The sequence below is a fragment of the Canis lupus genome, chromosome 15 (assembly GCF_003254725.2).
Source record: "Canis lupus dingo isolate Sandy chromosome 15, ASM325472v2, whole genome shotgun sequence".
Lineage (NCBI taxonomy): Eukaryota > Metazoa > Chordata > Mammalia > Carnivora > Canidae > Canis > Canis lupus.
The window spans coordinates 22,907,636-22,926,285 of record NC_064257.1 but is presented as its reverse complement, the minus strand read 5'-3'; the positions used below and the strand labels follow the sequence as shown (position 1 = coordinate 22,926,285).

Sequence of the window (18,650 nt, the reverse complement as noted above, 5' to 3'; positions counted from 1 at the left end):
AGTTATGAGTAGACTTGGATTTCACTGATCTCGATCACATTGAATCGACTGTGACGATGGGAACATTTGAGGTGGTTTTGGAAATATTCTGCTTCCATAAACCCACATATAATTTTAAAAAGATAAAAAGCTAAAAAGAAAAAGAAGTAGAAAGAGGCAAAGGAAGACACAGAAAGGAAAGTAGGAAAATCAACTCAGACAGGAAAAAAAAAAAAGGAGGCATGAAGTAGGGGTAAAGGAACTTAAAAATTAGACTCTGAAAGAGTGCCTAGGGGGCTCAGTCAGTTAAGCGCTGACTTTTAGTTTTTGCTTAGGTCATGATCTCAGGGTCCTGAAATTGAGCCCCTGGGCTCCACCTCAGCAAGGGGTCTGTTTCTTCCCCTCTCCTCATGCTCAGGCACATGTACTCTCTCTCAAAAATAAATACTAAAAAAAGAAAAGAAGACTATGAAAATCGACAGAAGACAAAACGAATGTAAAAAGGAGTAACTATATGTAGTAAATTTTAGAGAAAAACTATACCTTACAAGTTGTAAATTTAATACTTTATGGTATTAAGATTATATGTTTGCTACAAGCACAATTTTAATTATAGCATTTCTACTGAAAAATCAAGATATCTAAAAAATCTTAGAATAAAACTTATTCTCATATTCAAGTAAAGGTATACCATCCTTTCATACTTAGTGCCAAGACAGTGCTGGATGTTTTTTTTTTTTAATCTTTTAAACTGAGTTCAATGACAACGAGGCTAACACATTTATCATGTGCTAAAGATTATTCTAAATGCTGGATACAGATTTTCCCCTTATAATCCTCACTTTTTAATGTATGCAATCTTTATAGATCTCCTTTTGCACTTGAAGAAGCTCAGTCAGAAGAGGTGAAGTAACTGCCATAATGTAGCACATTAAGTCTCAAAATGTGATTGCAGTAAGAAAATGATTGCGTTTTCCTTTTTGATGTCCATTTCCCAGTGACCCATACAGATAAAGCAAACAAGAAATGGGAAGATGTTAAGATTAGACTGAGGATAGATATTAGAGGGCTAGAGACTTAGCATCATTAACAGAATTTCACACTTCTGGGGAAGATATTTCACATTTACAGAGTAGAAGAATTCAAATTCTACTCAGCTTATCAGATTTTAAGATAATATCTTGATTTCAGGAAAGAAAGCCGGTGTTCTTTATGACATAACCTTAACAGTTGCTTTTGCTTTTTACTATTCACTTTGTAAGCTACCTACGCCATGAAAATGATTTACCATCAGCAATAAATTGTAATGCATATAATATTGGGGAACAATGTTAACTGCAGAGTTTTTCACTCTTCTTGATGTAACTAAAGAAGAGCATTCCAGTACTTCATTTGCCTTTGGAAAAAAAATAAAAATATTTTCTTAAATAAATGCCAATGATAAAACATATTTTGGCAACTAAATGCTAGAAATCATACAACTATATTTGAGATTCTTTGTTATATCAGTTCTTTGGATATTTTTCACTGATTCTGGAACCTAAAAATGGAGGAGGAAAAGGGTATTTAGTGTTGCAGACTAATTAGCATTGAAAAGAAAATAATAATGATATATATTAAGAGACCAATTAGTGTGGGATTATATTCTATCAGGGAAGATGTCCAGTAGTCCAGTATAAATCTTTTCTGAAAAGTTAAAAACACTCACTTGTTATCTATCTTAACAATAAATAGAAATATATTGCATGTAAGATAATAACAGTTTTTAAATAGTCTGAAAAAAATTGTCATATACTTTCCAGCATTAACAAAATCATGCAATTATTTCTTAACTCGTATCTAGAAGTTGTGAATTCTAAGTAAATTGCTCTGCAAAGCATTCAGCTTCCATATCTGACAAATGCTTTCTGTGTTTTCCAAAAACATCCTTAAATTGTAGGGAAAAAAAGATTATTTAAAAAGATGATCCTTGTTTAATTTAAAGCTATCCATTTTCCCCTGCAAGTCAAAAGATTTTAATTCAATTTTAGAATTTTTGAAATTAACATATACTATTATAATCAACCTACCTTATAAAATACAGTATCAGTTTCATGTTCATGAATTTTTAAACTATATATTTTAACAAGACCGCCTGGAACAGGACTTGGGTTCCATTTCAGCCATACAAAGTCTGAAGTATAGTTGATTAAAGTCAAATTTTGAGGAGGTGCTAAAGGCACTGCAGGAAAACACATTATAAAACATATTCATAACATTTTTAGCATAAAAATATCATTTTGACTTTAGCTTCTTGAAGATACTAGTTAAGAAAGATTTCTAAAATGATCATGTTTTAACTTCAGAAATAAATAGCATCAGTAATTACATTATTATACTGGGAACTCAGTAGTTCCAAAGTAGTTTTAAACAAGCACTTCATTCTGAAGCTTGAACTAAAAAAAAAAAAAAAAATCAGCAAAGTAGATGAATAGCTGTAAGCCTGTTACAAATAGAAAATTGAATATCCTTTCAATTTCCATGCTGTTCCTTAAAAAGACAGAGCTGCAACAGTGAAATCATTTGAAGAGGTATGGATTCGGGCTTACCTGACTCATCTGTGTAAAAGAAAAGAGTACTGGAAGGACCAAGTCCTTTTACAGTTCTTGCAGCAGCAAAAAAACTATATAATGTAAATGGTGAAAGCTCTTCCAATATTAGATAGTTATCAGAGGTAATGAAAGAATAATTTTCATTTGGTCCTTGTAAAGTTAAATCATAACTTATTATTGCACCATTTGGCTTTACTGGGGGATCCCAGGATAAAAGAACTGAGGTAGAGGAAAGGTTTTTAAAAGTGTTGATTATTGGTGAAGTTTCTGGGACTATAAAAGAAAAAAAGAATATTAAATGAAAAAAAATTGAATTAGCATTAAAAAGAAGAGGTCTTGATAATCATGGGGCTTAAGTTTATTAGCAGATAATTATTTTAATTTAAAAAACTTTATGTTTATTGAAAGGCTAATTATTTGAGAAACAACAGATTCTATATAATTATAAGAATAATGTTATCTATCAGAAAGCAATATAAATAAGGGAACAGCAACAATCTGCTTAAAAGGCAATAAAAGGGTCCAGCCTACCATCTTCCTCAGTTTTGATGTGTAGCTGGGCAGTATAGGTATCAGAGAATCCCTTTTCTGTTGATGGAGTGATTTTTAATATGTAATCAGCATATTTTTCCAGATTATCAAAATACATGCTTCTCTCATACGTAACAAGAAGTGGTTTCACGTGGCGAGGAGTCTGCTGTAAGCTCAGAGAAACATAGTAGAAGACTAGACCATTTGGTTGAGATGGTGGGCTCCAGCTTACATTTATTGCAGTTGACGAAATGGACTCGTAAGTTAGGTTTCCAACAAACCCTTCAGGTACTATGGTAGGTAATGTGCAAAATATAAAAATTATCAGTCACCCTAAGTAAAATTTAAGTAGATTCACAAACCGAGGGTAATTGTTGAAATGGCATCTTTAACATTATCAGCTCTTATGTTGTTTAAATGCAGATATAGTAAATACCACCTATTATAAAATAACATTACAAAGTAATTATATTAAAAATGATTCAAAATATAAAAAACCCTGTCATCTTTAATATGTGTGAGAATTTTTTTATATAGTATTCTCTTGTCTTTTCTTTCCTACAATATGGAGATAATCTGTGTATATATATACATGTATGACTGTTTATATACTCAGATATTTAAGTATTTGATAATTTATATTGTTCCAACAATAGTTTAATTTTCTTTCTTCTAAAGATTATCTTTATTAAACATATACCACATCTAGGACTTCTCACCTGGAACAGTGCACAGTGTTTATGTGGTGCTGTTAAGAGTCACTGATAAAATTTATAGATTGGTGAAAATATGGGGAGAGATCTGCATTTACAGAATGTTTGAAATGACACTGACCACATACTGCACTGAAACACTTTGCTAGAGACTCTGCAAGCACATGTTTGCACGTATTTTTTTCGTATCTTATTCTGTTGCTCAATGTGTAAACTATCCAAAAGGTTGTTCTAACAAGGAAAGCATTTACTCCCACTTTTAGTGTCTGTCAGTTTACAATCTTAAGACAATAAACATGGAATCTTACTCTCAGCAGAAGTTTAGGTCAATATCATTTCTCAATATGAGACTAGTCCTTAAGAAATAAATCGACACCAGAAACAAGAAGAAGAAATAGGCAATGATTTATGCATCACTGTATTCTTGAAGCTGAAACCTAAAAAAAATCAAGTACTTCAATCATTATGTTTTTCTGAATACTCAGCACAAACAGGATACTGCTGAAGCTGCATAGAAGAAACTTCTGAGGTTAATAAAGTAAAGGTATTTCGGTCATATGAGTCAAAATCACAATAAGAACAAAGATGCTGTATAGAGTCCTATGTGTATTCAAAGGCTGAAATGGAAAGAAGTTGCTAGATTTTTTTTTAAGGTAGTTCCTAAAGCAAAGGGACAAGAATATTAAGTATTGGAAAACCCATCCACGTATACAACAGTGGTTTTCTACTTCTTTCTTCTTCCAGCTTATAACTGCATGGCTGTGACATCCTTTGAAGCAACAAAAGTGACAGTTTTCATGAATGGTAGCAGTTTTTATGAATAGATAAGGCTGTTATCATTGTAATAATTTTATAGCTACATCAAATGCATTTTCAAACTTCTATAATAACTAGTTAAATGTTCCTAAATAAATTACAGATTTTACTAGCAATACATACAAATAGAAAAAAGGATCTGAAATAAAGTTTAAAATTAATCCTATCAAAGATTAATAAATGCTTTTTGTTTACGTACTGTCTTGATCTGTATATACTTCAACTATGTCACTGCTTTTATTCCCATTTCCAACTGAAGTACTTGCTGTTACCCAAAATGTATAGTAGCTGAATATTGCCAGTTCATCTATTATTGCAGATACGGTCATATTGTCAAAGTCATTGGTTACTTCATCGAGTGTAAAATTCTGAAAAATAAACATATTGTTTTAATTGTTTAGAATATAGTTTTAATATACATGAACATTTCAATATAATTATTATCCATGAATTAGTTGTCTCATTATTTTAAGGTCAATTTTTGAGAAAAATCAACATAGAAAATTTTAGTGCAATAATTAAACTGGAAATATGTTGTACTAAACGAAGAATGGATGGTAGTAATTTTTAATCATAAAATTAACATACAAAATAGCAGAGTAGAAGCTCCCAGCTTATGAAGAATGTTCAGTGAGCAACGGAAAATGCTATAACTATACTGATCAGTGTCAGTTTTCCTTTTCTCTCTTTTTTTTTTAAAGATTTTATTTATTTATTCATGAGAGACACAGAGTGAAGGCAGAGACATAGGCTGAGGGAGAAGCAGGATCCCTACAGGGAGCCTGATGTGAGACTCGATCCCAGGACCCTGGGATCACACCCTGAGCTGAAGGCAGATGCTCAACCACTGAGCCACCCAGGCATCCCAGTATCAATTTTTCTTAGAAAACATTCAAGTATTTTTCAAAACACTGACCATATATTTTTGAATAAGTTTATGAGTATTATAAGAACTTTTATTTTTTCATCCTGTTAATGAAGAAATTATGAAAGTGTTCACCTCTCTCTGTCAACTCAAATGGTTATTATTCATCTTTAAAGGGGCTTTTTTTTCTATTATCATGGGGAGAACTGGGAAGTCAGTTAGATGCATTTTCTTTCTTATATGCAGAGTAAGAGCAACTTTAAAATCTTTTGCCTGACTCCTAGTTATATTTGTCCTAAGGCATTTCTTCAAGGTTAGGGAATTGATTTATGCAATCATTTCCTTTCTGACCATATTTTATTTTATTTTAATTAATTAATTAATTAATTTATTCATTTTTCATTGGAGTTCAATTTGCCAACCTATAGCATAACACCCAGTGCTCATCCCATCAAGTGCCCCCCTCAGTGCCCGTCACCCAGTCACCCCAACCCCCCTCCCAACTCCCTTTCCATTACCCCTTGTTAGTTTCCCAGAGTTAGGTGTCTCCAATGTTTTGTCATCCTCACTGATATTTTCACTCATTTTCACTCCTTTCACTAATTTTTATATTCCCCAAATGAATGAGCCCATATAATGTTTGTCCTTCTCCGATTTCTGACCATATTTTAAACACAAAACACATAGTTAAAGAAAAGTAATTCTAAAATGGACAATAGACTTAAAAATTATGTAGGCTATTAGTATGAATAAGTTTTAATAATAATGTCCACCTACATCAAGAAAACGCAATGATTCCAATCCTTACAAAGCTCTGAGCATCCTATAAACTGAAATTCAATTGTAGCAGAATAGCCCTCAATAAACCATCTAAACTCAAAGCTTTTCCTGTCTCAACTATAAAATGGGAATAACTATTTCTACTTCACAGATTTTGATGATTACATAACATTACATTACATAACATTACATAACATGAAACACATAAAAAATATCATATCTAGTACACAACTAAAAACAGAATAAATGATAATTAGTTCATTTAAATGAAAAACATAGGGTAATTTGGGGCTTGGGTGCCTCACTCAGTTAAGAATCCAACCCTTGATTTCAGCTTAGGTCATGATCTCAGGGTCCTGGGATGAGTCCCCACATCAGGCTCCCCGCTCAGCAAAGAGTCAGCTTGAGACTCTCCCTTTCTCTCCCTCTTCCTCTGTCCCTCTCCCCACCCTTGTGCTCATGCGTGCGCTCTCTCTCTCTCTCTCTCTCTCTCTCATAAATCAATCAATCAATCAATCTAAATGAAAAACATAGGGTAGCCAATTTGACTAAAGTTTATAATTTGGTCCTATAAAAAATTAAATTCAGCAAAGTTTTGTGATCCTTTTGCCAGTTTTTGGTGGAGCTGGGGGGAGGTTGCGAAGAATGAGTGCAATAAAAGATCTACCTCAATTTGTGGTTGCTTCTTTAGGAATAGATAAGTTAAAACAATATAACAACCTCATATAAAATATGATCTGTATACTTTAATATCTTTTGACATATCTATTTTATACAGGGAATAACTGGCTTATATGAACGATCTCTTAAAAATATTAATGTAATTAATTAGTCAGCCATTTAAAAAGAAGGAAATCTTGCCATTTGCGACAAGGATGAACCGTGAGGGCATAATGCTGAATGAAATATGTCTGATGGAGAGAGACAAACACCATATGATCCCACTCAATGTAGAATCAAAACAAAAATCCAAAACCATGAACATACAGATAAAAAGAACAGATTGATGGTTGCCAGAGGTGCAGGGTGGGAAGGGATAGGCAAAATGGGTGAAGGTGATCAAAAGGTACAGACTTCCAGCTATAAAATAAATAAGTCATGAGTATGTAATGAAAAAATATATTAATGTAGCTTTTTGGTATAAATTTTAATTTTTCTTTGTTATAAAACTTATTCTGATTATTACCTTGATGACTATTCAGAGATGAATTATTTTGAATCACCAGAAGCCATTCCTAATGATATGTGACTTAGCATGCATAGCCATGTAATGAATTTGGAATTAGATCAATGATCCAGATGATTACTTCAGTCATTTATTTGTTTTTGGAAAAAAAAAATACCTTTCAGCTCTAATTATCTAAGACTTACTATGTAAATGCATTTACAAGTGAAACCTTCCAAATTTGATTAATCAACCAGTACACTATTCATTTAGCATTCTTTTAGTATAGTAAGACACTGTGTCAGGCACAGGAGGAGACAGGACGTAAGTGGGTAGAATGAAAATGTAGAAGAGTTAACACACTAAACAAAATGTACAACAATGGAAAAAAGAACAAATGGTAGCAGAGAGATTAAATTCCCTAAGGTAAGAAGAAGGAAAAAAATCATTTCAAGTTCAAATGCTCCATAATTATAACTAAGAACCAAAAATAAAGTTGGTCTATTATAATAATTTTATGTTCCTTCAACTAAAAATATTGAGCACTAAACCTATGTATGATACAGTGCCGGAGGACTTCAGGGGATGGAAAGATAAGTGTCACATGACCCTTTTCTTCAAGTTATTTGCTATGGTATAGGAGCTAAGACAAGTAAGCAGATACCAGGAATGGAAAGCAGGTTATGATGTACCATGCTTGAGGTGTTCTACACAGTTCTAGGGGAAAGAGAAGGGGGAAGAAAAAAGCAATACACTTATTCTGCTACATGATTTTTATCTCAAGGATTTCTTCTATTCTCCCAACTCAAAATAGAAAATATGGAAGTGAAGATGCTGTATCTAACACTAACTTGAGGAACAAATTAAGGCACAGATGAACTCCGAGCAATATGAGAACTGTTTTCACATCATTAGCCTGTGCCCTCTTGCAGCTGTCACACTTAAAAGCATTCTTAAGGTTATTTAATAAAAGATTACATTTTCTAAGATAGATGAATTGTAAGTGGGATGGTATCATATACCCAGGTTTGAATAAATAGGCTCATAAGATCATGTTGAAACCGTAGTTAGATGTTTACACTTCATTATTTAGATGTCGACCAAGAGAACCAAAACAGAATTTTTTATATACAGGTCATAAAGTAAACTGTGCAGAGGCAAAATCTTTGCTAAGATTCAGAACTATGGACACCACTCTGCAATATTTCTGTTAAATGCATGAAAGAAGAAAAATCTGCATTTGAATGGCTTCCAAGACATAAAGACACGTTGTAAATTTGTAAACAACATTGTATAAAAATTAACAACAAATTTCACACTAATCCCATTTCTTTCTTCCAAATAGAGTAGAACAAAAAGGAATAGCAAAATCGTTTAAGGTACATAGAAGGGGAAAAAAGGATCCTCCTTCTCCTTCCACACTTAAGGTATTTGTTTTAAAAATCTACATCTATAATGATGTATATATTTGTATCTTCATGTCTTTTTTAAAAAAGATTTTATTTATTTATTCATGAGAGACACAGAAAGAGAGAGAGAGAGAGAGAGGCAGAGACACAGGCAGAGCGAGAAGCAGGCTCCATGCAGGGAGCCCGACGTGGGACTCGATCCCAGGTCTCCAGGATCACTGGCCAAAGGCAGACGCTAAACCGCTGAGCCACCCAGGCTGCCCTTCATGTCTTGAATTAGAGTAGTTTTTCCTTTTGGCATGGAGTCTTAAGTAGTCACACTTATTCAACCCTCACCCTTAGATGGCCTTGAGCAGAATGGAAAAAACAAACCAACCTTGACTTTCTCTTATTCACTGCTAGGTTAGTTCTGAGACAGCTGGCAAAATTCTGCTCTGACTCTACTGATCAAACCTAAATTGCATCATAGATACAGTAAGGCAAATAATACAATAAAGCATACTCTACTTCCTGAGATTGCTGATTCCAAGAACTAACTCTAGTGGTTAAATTAATGATGTCAGTCACAAACACAACTGGACAATTCAAAATTACTAAGACTTATCTATGTTCTTCTATTAGAGTTCTATAAAATATTTGGTTTGAAAAAAAGTATTTGGTTTGGATAAATAAAGGAATTCTATTGAGTAAATTGAAAATACTTCTCTAAATGAAATGCATTTTAACTATTTCCATAACCATTATCATTCACATGAGAAAACTGTGCGACCCTAAAGCCCTGCATACTTTTAGTTAATCATATTCCTAGAGGTTTTATTACATCTAATGCTAAATAATAATAACAACCCCTCCTGCTAGCAGATGAAATTTTTTTAAATTGAAGAGAAATATGCAAACACATCCAAACATGAAAACTATTTATACTGTATACAAACAAAAGGGGAAAAAATTAGCTAAGAAATAATTGATGGTAAATTAAGCCATCAACTCCTTTGACAACACTTCTTGGGTAAGTGGAATTAAGGGCCATATTTATATACAGATTTTTAAATAGATGGTAGCTTCATTGTTAGCAATACATTTGAAATGTGTGAACATGCATAACTAGATTAAAATGTATCTGACATATTTCCACCACATTTTTTTCAATGTCAATGGGAGTTTTATAAAATGTCTATGCATAATTATCAGTGTAAGATAAATGATTTTTCTATCATGCTAAGTCTATATCATCATCAATAAAACTGAAGGTTATAAATAAAGAACTATAAATAAAGAACCAGGAGAAAATTCAGGTCTTACCTGCAAAAAAGTACCCGAAGTATTTCTGTAATAAACAGAATAATATTGTATAATCCCATTAGGTTTTGAAGGAGGCATCCAAAAGAGCATTATTGATGAAGAACTGAGATTTGCATAATGAACATCTTTGGGAGGATCACTTGGTGCTATAAAACAAATAATTGAACAAAAAACTATACTTGTGGCTCCAAATGATGTCTGAAATGTTCTAAATTTTACCTGTCATTGATAAGTGATGAGCATTATTTTTCAAAAGAAAATTTAAATTGGGAATAACAGCTAATTAAAAGTCAGAAATGAAATTCATAGGCTCATTGGACCATCTCTCTCACACTGTATCAATGCAACATCCAGGCAGCTGACAGATAGATTTCTTACTCGTAAAACACCATCCCAGCTCTAAAACATGCCTACCTCCCTGTATTTGAAAACAACATCATAACGAATTTCCAGTATAAAACACATAATATGAAATTATAATTTAACTTAGAATCTTGAAATTGAATACTAGAGAACAAAGGTAGCGAGCTGACTTCATGCATTTTATTTTGTTTCATTTAGGAAATACATAAATGCATACTAAGTGTCAAGTTCTGTGCTGAGTGCATCTACAAATATAAACTCATTTAATCTTTATAAGGACCCTATAGAATAGGTATATATTGTTTCCATTAATACAAATAGGAAACAGGCACAGAAAGATTAACTTTCCGAACATCACACAGCTAGGAAGTGACCAAAAAGCAAGTTTGCCTCCAAAATGATGACAGGTATTAGGCTTACTAATTCATTTTGATATTTAAAGCTTTTTTTTTTTTTTTTTTTTTCTGAGTAGGTTATTCTTTTACTTGACCTACATCCAAAAGAACTCACCTCCCTCGGGTGTTCGAAAGTTAATGATACTGCTTCTCATTTTCCCATCACCAAACCTGGTGCTAGCTGTTACATAAGCATTATATTCAACATCATAGTCCAAATCTGAGAACTCTAGTGTTGCTTCAGTTACATTGATAGTTTTTAATGATGATCTATCCCTATGAGAAAAAAAAGAAGTTATCTGTAAAATTGACTATTAAACGCTACATATATATTTTGAGCACAAGTACATTAAAAATAAGCAACATTAATGCACAGAAATATATTAATCGGGACTAATTGGATAAAGATGTCACTTATTTTGAAATGCTGAAAAGAGCGAAATCAAGAATTCAATAAATAAATTTGTTTTCAAGTATATTCAAAATTCATTCAAATGCTAATAGGATGTTCATATTAGAATTTGCTTGGACTGATTTTAATAGATCCCTAGGAATACTATGTAGTCTACATAGTTACATCACTCCTTTTCATACCCATGTTTTTTAGTTGTTCAAATATTTGGTCTTTTTAAGTGTACACAACATCTTATTTATACTCTTTGTCAAATTCACTTTTCATATATTGTACAAAAATAATATTTACCTTAGACCAATTAAAAAAATAGTAAATATCTGAATAGTAGTATCATCTAAAATAGTGAGCTTGTGGGTTATCCTTCATTTATTAATTATATTAATTAATTATCCTTTAATTATTAATTTATAGTAATAAATTATGTATTAATTGTAAGTAACTGAAATAATGTCTGTATAACATACAAATACAAAAAAGAAAAAGGTAGAACTCATGTCTCTTATCCAATTAAAATCTTAGAAGTATTTAAAATGTCATTCCAGAAAAGAAAAAACAAATAAATGTTGATTAAAACTCTCCAAGTAAGTACTGAAATCCCAAGGGGGAAAAGAAAGTCTACAGAACAAAATGTTGCTAAGTAATATAATACTACAATTATTTTATTTCAGCCATGCTCGTGGAGTTTCTATAGCTTTGAATTAAGTATAGACTAGAATCTAAATTAAAAAAATGAACATGGATATAGCAGTGCTGAAAACTGCATTTCAAAAGAAATTTAGGAGTGCCTAGATGGCTCAGTCAGTTAAGCATCCTCTTGATTTCAACTCAGGTCATCATCTCAAGGTCCTGGTCCAACCCCTCCTCAGGCTCAGTGCTCAGTGGGGAGTCGGCTGGAGGATTCTCTCTCTCTCCCTCTGCCCTTTACCCCTCCTCCCTCTCAAATAAATGAATGAAACTTCTTTTCAAAAAAGTTTAGATTTTTAAGAGCAATTAATTATGAAAGAATGTAAGTAAGGGAATATGATCAACATCACAGAAAAAGTATCTATCTCTTCTGTAATCTCATTTTTTTTTCCTCTATGGTTTCACAAAGCACCCAAGAAGTAAATGGATATTTTTTCTGAATATAAAATGTTCTCTCTTTGCCATTGAAACAATTAAGGGTATCCACAAAGACATACATTTCAGGCACGGTTTTACCATTTTACTATTACAAAAGCATCAATCCACTCCAAATATCACGTATGGTTATCTAAAAAGTAGTTGGAAAGCTTACCACAGTGAGAAAAATATGGATTCAGAGTATGTGATTGGAGACAGGCAGGATTAGCAAGGCTATTGAGCAATTTGAAACAGTTCCATCAGACAGCCTCTCTCAGAAGCAGTAGGGACTTCATTGAGACCCTGGAGGAGGCTTTTAGACCTTAATGTTGTGGCTGTTAGTCTTGGAGAAAGATGCCTTGTCATAGAAACTTTACCCAATTCCGTACTCCTGTCATTGGTCACAGGTCATTAGAACACTGCAGTATGGTTAATCCAGTTCAGATCTCCAAAGCTATGAAATTAACTAAAGTAATCTAATTGCATTTTATCTATTTTTAAAATTCCTTTTCAAGCTTATTTTTCAGTGCTATTTGATGCCTTGCATTACTTACCTGCTTGCCCTGACTTTCACAACAAAATACTGCAGATGACTATGCCTACAATAAGGATAACCCTGATTATGTTCCACAGATGATGTAGAATGGAGGCAATTACCTGAAAAAGGCGAGTCAAAAGTAAATTTTGTCTCATATATCCAGATATTTCACTAAGAAGAAAATAGTCTTTATAAATCGTCTTAATAACAAAACCAATAATCCACCTTAGGATATATGGATATAGTTTCTACATCTATACTGATTTACCCTGGGACAAACTAGTACTAACAAAATTTTTCAGATACTGATGTCTTGCTGTTTGAAGCTTGTTTGTTTTTCTTTTGGAATTTAGGATTGTTGCTGATATTTTAATGAGTAAGGTAAAAAAAAATATCTGAGCATAAGCAAACTTCAACTGAAATGTCAATTTCTGATCCAAGTTCAGAACATATCTTAAATAAGTAAGAGACAGTTTGCTAAACAACTGAGAACTAGGAAGTATAAAAGAGAGAAATACTGCTATCTCTGAGGATCTGACTCCCTCCTTGCTCTTAATGCAGTCGCCAGACTGGAGGAAACACCCATGAACCTCTGGCTGGATGCCAGAGCTTTCTGCTCTCCAAAGCACAGTCTCAGTGAGCAATCCTGAAGCTCACATGGGTGACTCTGTCCTGTGCATAAGAAACCCAGGTTTTACACTGCTATAATCTTTTGGTTTTAACTGGTTTAAATATCTGTTTTGATTAGTTTGAAAATATCATAATAGGAATATTAGGTGTTCCATTAGTGTTTATTTCCATTTATAAAAGTATATGTTTTTCTATATCTTGATTTTTTTTGCTTATTATGATCTATGTGATAATAACAATGATCTATATCATTACTTTTTTGTAGTTACCTGATTTCGATGTATCATAGTTACTCAGCCATTTGTCTGTAAGATCAACATTTAGGTTGCTTTTTCTCTTTCTCCCACTCTCTCTCTTTCTTTCTCCCTCTCTCTCTTTTATTTCTAAATTTTTAAAAAGATTTAATTTATTTATTCATGGGAGACACACAGAGAGAGGCAGAGGCACTGGCACAGGGAGAAGCAGGCTCCCTATGGGGAGCCCGATGCGGGACTCGATCCCAGGGCCCCAGGACCTGAGCAAAAGGCAGATGCTCAAACACTGAGCCACCCAGGTGGCCCGCCCTTTTAGTTACAAACCATGACACAATAATCATTCTTACACAAATACCTTTCCATAATGGCACTTGGATTTCTATGGGTTAAATTCCCAGTAGTGTAATCATTGAATCAATTTTTTAAAAAAATTTTAATGATCACTGTTCCAAATTATAAATGATTATAACTTAGACCCACAACAACAATGTGTGAGGGCACACCTTTTGACAAACTTTTATTACTAGTATGGATATAAATCTTCTTAATTATTGTAAGCTTAAGCCTCCCCCCAAAATCTAATCTGTACATCCTTAACCATTTGTGAGATAGAATATCTTTTCACATGTATATTGGTTTTTTGTGGTCCTTTTTTCTTTTTTGCATAATGTACACATCTTCTTTTCTATATTTTATTGTAATGTCTTAAATGGAACACAATATATATTAGAATTAGAAAGGCATTGTTCTAGTTAGTGTTCCAAACAAAGAAGGACAGATGCTTTCCCTAGTCCCTTTGAATCTAGAGATATGTATGCAATCAATTTGACAAAATTTATTGAATGTCTACTTTATTCAGGAACTATGTTAGAAATAAATATGAGTAAGAATCAGCCCCTGTCCTCAAATTTGACAAAATAGTAAATAATTATAAAACAATTCATTAATAACAATAAAATCCCTTTAAGGACAAGGACAACACCTCCCCCCAACCTGCCCCACCAATGACTAACAGCAAAGAAAAAGAGATGAGCAAAAAAATCAAATCAGTAAAATTTGACTATTGGTAACATCTAGAAAAAGAGAATACACTATAGCTCCCAAAGATGCAGGGAATTGTTGACTAGAAACTTAGTTTGCAAGGTTTGAGAGTAGAATAGGGAGTTGAGTATGGTGGGGAGAAAAAGAAAAGAAGCTTCCCTGAAAAAACAGGTCTAAGTCTTACATATCCAAAAGTATAAACTGTGTCAAAAGTTAAGGAATAAAATGCCAACAATACTTAATCTCTAAAATATATAACTTTCAACATCAGAAAAACCTCCTAGTCAGTGTAAATTTTTAAACTAAAGGGAGTCCTTAGTGTACTCATTTTACTGATTTAATTCTAGAAACTTATTAGAACATTTTAAGACTTTCTTGAATTTGAGGCATTGGAATAATTTAAATGACCTTGAAACTGTTCTGGACAAAAATAGGATACAGGTTTTCTGTCTATACTCATTGGTAAACACCAAGAAAATGTCTTGGGATAGGATTAATGGAGTCTTTAAAATCAAGTTATTTCCTCATTAAGGTATGATTTTTTTTTCAGAAGACAGACCACATTTTGACATCTAGGACATAAAGGAAATTCTAGAGTATATAAGCAGTTTCTTTGGTCTGGCTTATCACTTTCTTTGCTCATCTCTTATCTCATTGAGATCATGTTAAGTAACAACTGCCAGTGAAGAAATCTTGAGTACCAAAACCACTGGAGAAGACTGAAACAAATTCCATTTCCCTAAGCATAAGCATGAATGGTTTTCTACACATGATCTTCATTGAAAAGTCATGATCTTAATTCTAATCATCATTTGGTATTTTGTTCCATGTGGGTAATGATACATCCATCCTTGTCCATTCCTATGTACTTATTTTCAAAGCTATAATCTGTTGTTACCTAAATATTCTAGATTAATCATTTCACTCACTAAATAACACTTCCAATAATAATTTCAACATCCACTTACTTGACTCTGTCAAATAATCTCTTACTCTATGAACCAGTGATTTTCACTAATTTTCCCAGTATGAGGAACTTCTCTTCTATGTTCTACACTAGAACACTTACTTTGCATAGCTGAGTGAGGAGTACTAATACACCAGCAGTCATGTATTAAATAATCCCAAACTAGCAAGACATAAATAGCTGCATATTCTATGATCCTAAATCTTCTCTACAGTTTCAGAGAAAGTCTGAGTGAAAGTAGGGTATTTATTTATTGTTGCTGTCATTCTTATTGTCATCATTTGGTTGGCTGGTTGATTTGGCTTGGTTTTGTCTTGTTTCCCTTCAGCAGAAAAGACACATTTATAAGATTAAAGAAAAAGGGCATTAAAGAGAATGAGTTTGAAGCTGAGGAGCCATTTATTGACATGATCTTGGAGCAGACACAAGGAATTAAGGACAAGAAGACAGGAGGAGGGATTGTGCTTGAGTTGAAGGAGAAAGATGTCATTCCCTGAGAGTGGATGCAACTCCTCAGGCCAGAATAAAAAGCTTGGATTTTATTACAAGAGGAATGGAAAATCCTTGGGGTATTTTCTCTTGCAGTGTGATCTTTGGGTACATGGTTAAAGTTAAAATTTAAAATCCCCTACAATATTGAGATTCAGATTCTCTGGATAGATGGACAGATAGAAATATATGTATACCTTTATTCAAGCCTCAAAAATTCATGTATCTGGGCTGCCTACCTCTCTAGCTTCATCATCTCCTGCTTTCCTCCTGTATTATTATAGTGAAGATATAGGGCTATTTTGCTGTTATCCACATAAGCTTCTTACTGTTAACCACGTCTAATGAAATTATTTGTGCTCCTCCAGGGTTCGTATATCACAGACTTTTCAGCTATGTGCCAATAAATTCCCATTTTTGCTTAAGCCAATTTAGGTTGGGTCCAGGCACTTGAAAATAAAAGCCTTAACTGAAACCTCTTCCCATTCTCCCAGCAGTTTCTCACATGCCTTGATCCTGAGTATTTTCACCATCTGTATCACTTATTCCTGAACAAGCTCTACTTTTTCTATATACTATAGGCAGAGACCAGTAATCCAAATGGTGTACACATGAAACAGTATACTTATTCTCTCACAGTGAATATAGTCCATCAACTAATGCAGACCAAAAACAAGCCAGTGATTTTTTTTGTAGAAATAGCCCATTTGAGTTGATGCAATAAGCTCAATTTATTATAACTCCATAAGTGTTTATCACAAATATTTTTATCAAAGACTTCCCTAATCCTGTAAGTATACTGCTGAGTATTTAGAACAAATGCCAGTTATAATACTTATTCAGAGTGATTTGAGAAAAACATGATTTAGGACTACGACAGATCTAGGTCTGAATTCTTACTGTCTTCTTCAAGTTCTGTAAACTTAAGTAACTCCTTAACCTCAGAACTCATTTTCCACACCTACAGAATGGGAACAATATTCTCTTTATGGTATTTTTATGAAAAATAAATAAGAAAGTATAGGTTCAGTATACTGAACACATTTGTCCCAAAATTCTACTATAGTATCCTTCTTGAGCACTGTTGCCTAGTTCTCGAAGATGATTTGTTCCCCCAGTCTGCAATGCAAGGAAATCACAATCTCTCCCAGCTGTGTACATATCACAAATGTGATTAAGAGACCCATAAATTGAGGGTGTAAAGATCCACACGAGCAAAATACATGACTAAGAAGACTGGATTTGAAACAGGGTGTGGTGGGAACTGTGGTAAATTGCCAAGCAAATGCTCCATCTAAAGACAGCTTCTATTCAACTCCAGCTGATTTTTATCATGGGGAATATGGGAAACTTCACAATTTCTGTAAGAAACAAGGGAACCTGAATTTTTACTAGAGATCTATTCATTGTTAAATGCTGCAGGATTCTATTTAAAATTTTTCAAAAGCTCACAGGTCCAGCAAAGCACAGGTGGCCCACAAGTAGCCTGTTTGTGACTTGGCACCCACCTTCATCCAGGTCACTCAGAGAAATGACTAGCAAGACAAAACTGAGATGGAGATTTTAATAACCCATTAGAAACCTCAAGTTAAACAATTCAAGGGCATCCTTGTATTGAATCACTCCCTCTATCTGTGCTTGCTTCTCTTACCACCCCAATCTGACCCTAATATTCCATTTCTACAATGCTACGTATCAACTTCCTGGCACAGTTCATTTGTGCTTGCCTCCAAACATACACAATTGTTCCTCCAATCCGTAGAGGATACATCCCAAGACCTCCATTGATTTCTGCCGAAAACCACAGATGGTTCTGAACCCTATGTATATTATGTTTCTTTCTATATACACATACCTATGATAAGTTTAATCTATAAGTTAGGCACAGTAAGAGAGTTAACGACAAAAACTAATAATAAAATGGAATAATTAAAACAATATACTGTAATAAAATTGTGAATGTGGCCTCTCTCTCTTAAAATATCTTATTGTACTGTACTCACCCTCCCTCTTGTGATGATGTAAGATGATAAAATGCCTACGTGATAAGATGAAGCGAGGTGAATGATGTAGGCATTGAGATGTAACATTAGGTTTTTATTGAACTTTTGATGATTTGTCAGGAGGATCATCTACTTCTGGGCTGCAGTTGACTGTGGTTAAGTGGTTAAGTGACAGGAAACAACAAAGCAAGCAAAAACACAGATAAGGAGACTACTACACTGTGTCCACTGAGATGTTCTCCTGGCATATCATTCTAACTTTACAATCTTCCCTTTCTGATCTATATTGTATACTCAAACAGG

At 33.4% G+C, this 18,650-nt stretch overlaps 1 protein-coding gene across 3 annotated transcripts in view; it reads right to left on the bottom strand.

The window, feature by feature from the left end:
- Positions 1-18,650, bottom strand: part of PTPRQ (protein tyrosine phosphatase receptor type Q) — a 247,193-nt gene that overhangs the window by 120,541 nt on the left and 108,002 nt on the right. For 2 of the 3 annotated variants that reach the window (XM_049094355.1, XM_049094357.1), the window contains 6 exons: positions 11,025-11,185; positions 10,152-10,297; positions 4,830-4,998; positions 3,102-3,392; positions 2,568-2,843; positions 2,049-2,200 (listed from right to left, as the gene is read on the bottom strand). In XM_049094355.1, coding sequence (XP_048950312.1) covers positions 2,049-2,200; positions 2,568-2,843; positions 3,102-3,392; positions 4,830-4,998; positions 10,152-10,297; positions 11,025-11,185 — 1,195 coding nt within the window. The remainder of the gene's footprint in view (positions 1-2,048; positions 2,201-2,567; positions 2,844-3,101; positions 3,393-4,829; positions 4,999-10,151; positions 10,298-11,024; positions 11,186-18,650) is intronic. The other variant, XM_049094356.1, reaches the window with a different exon arrangement.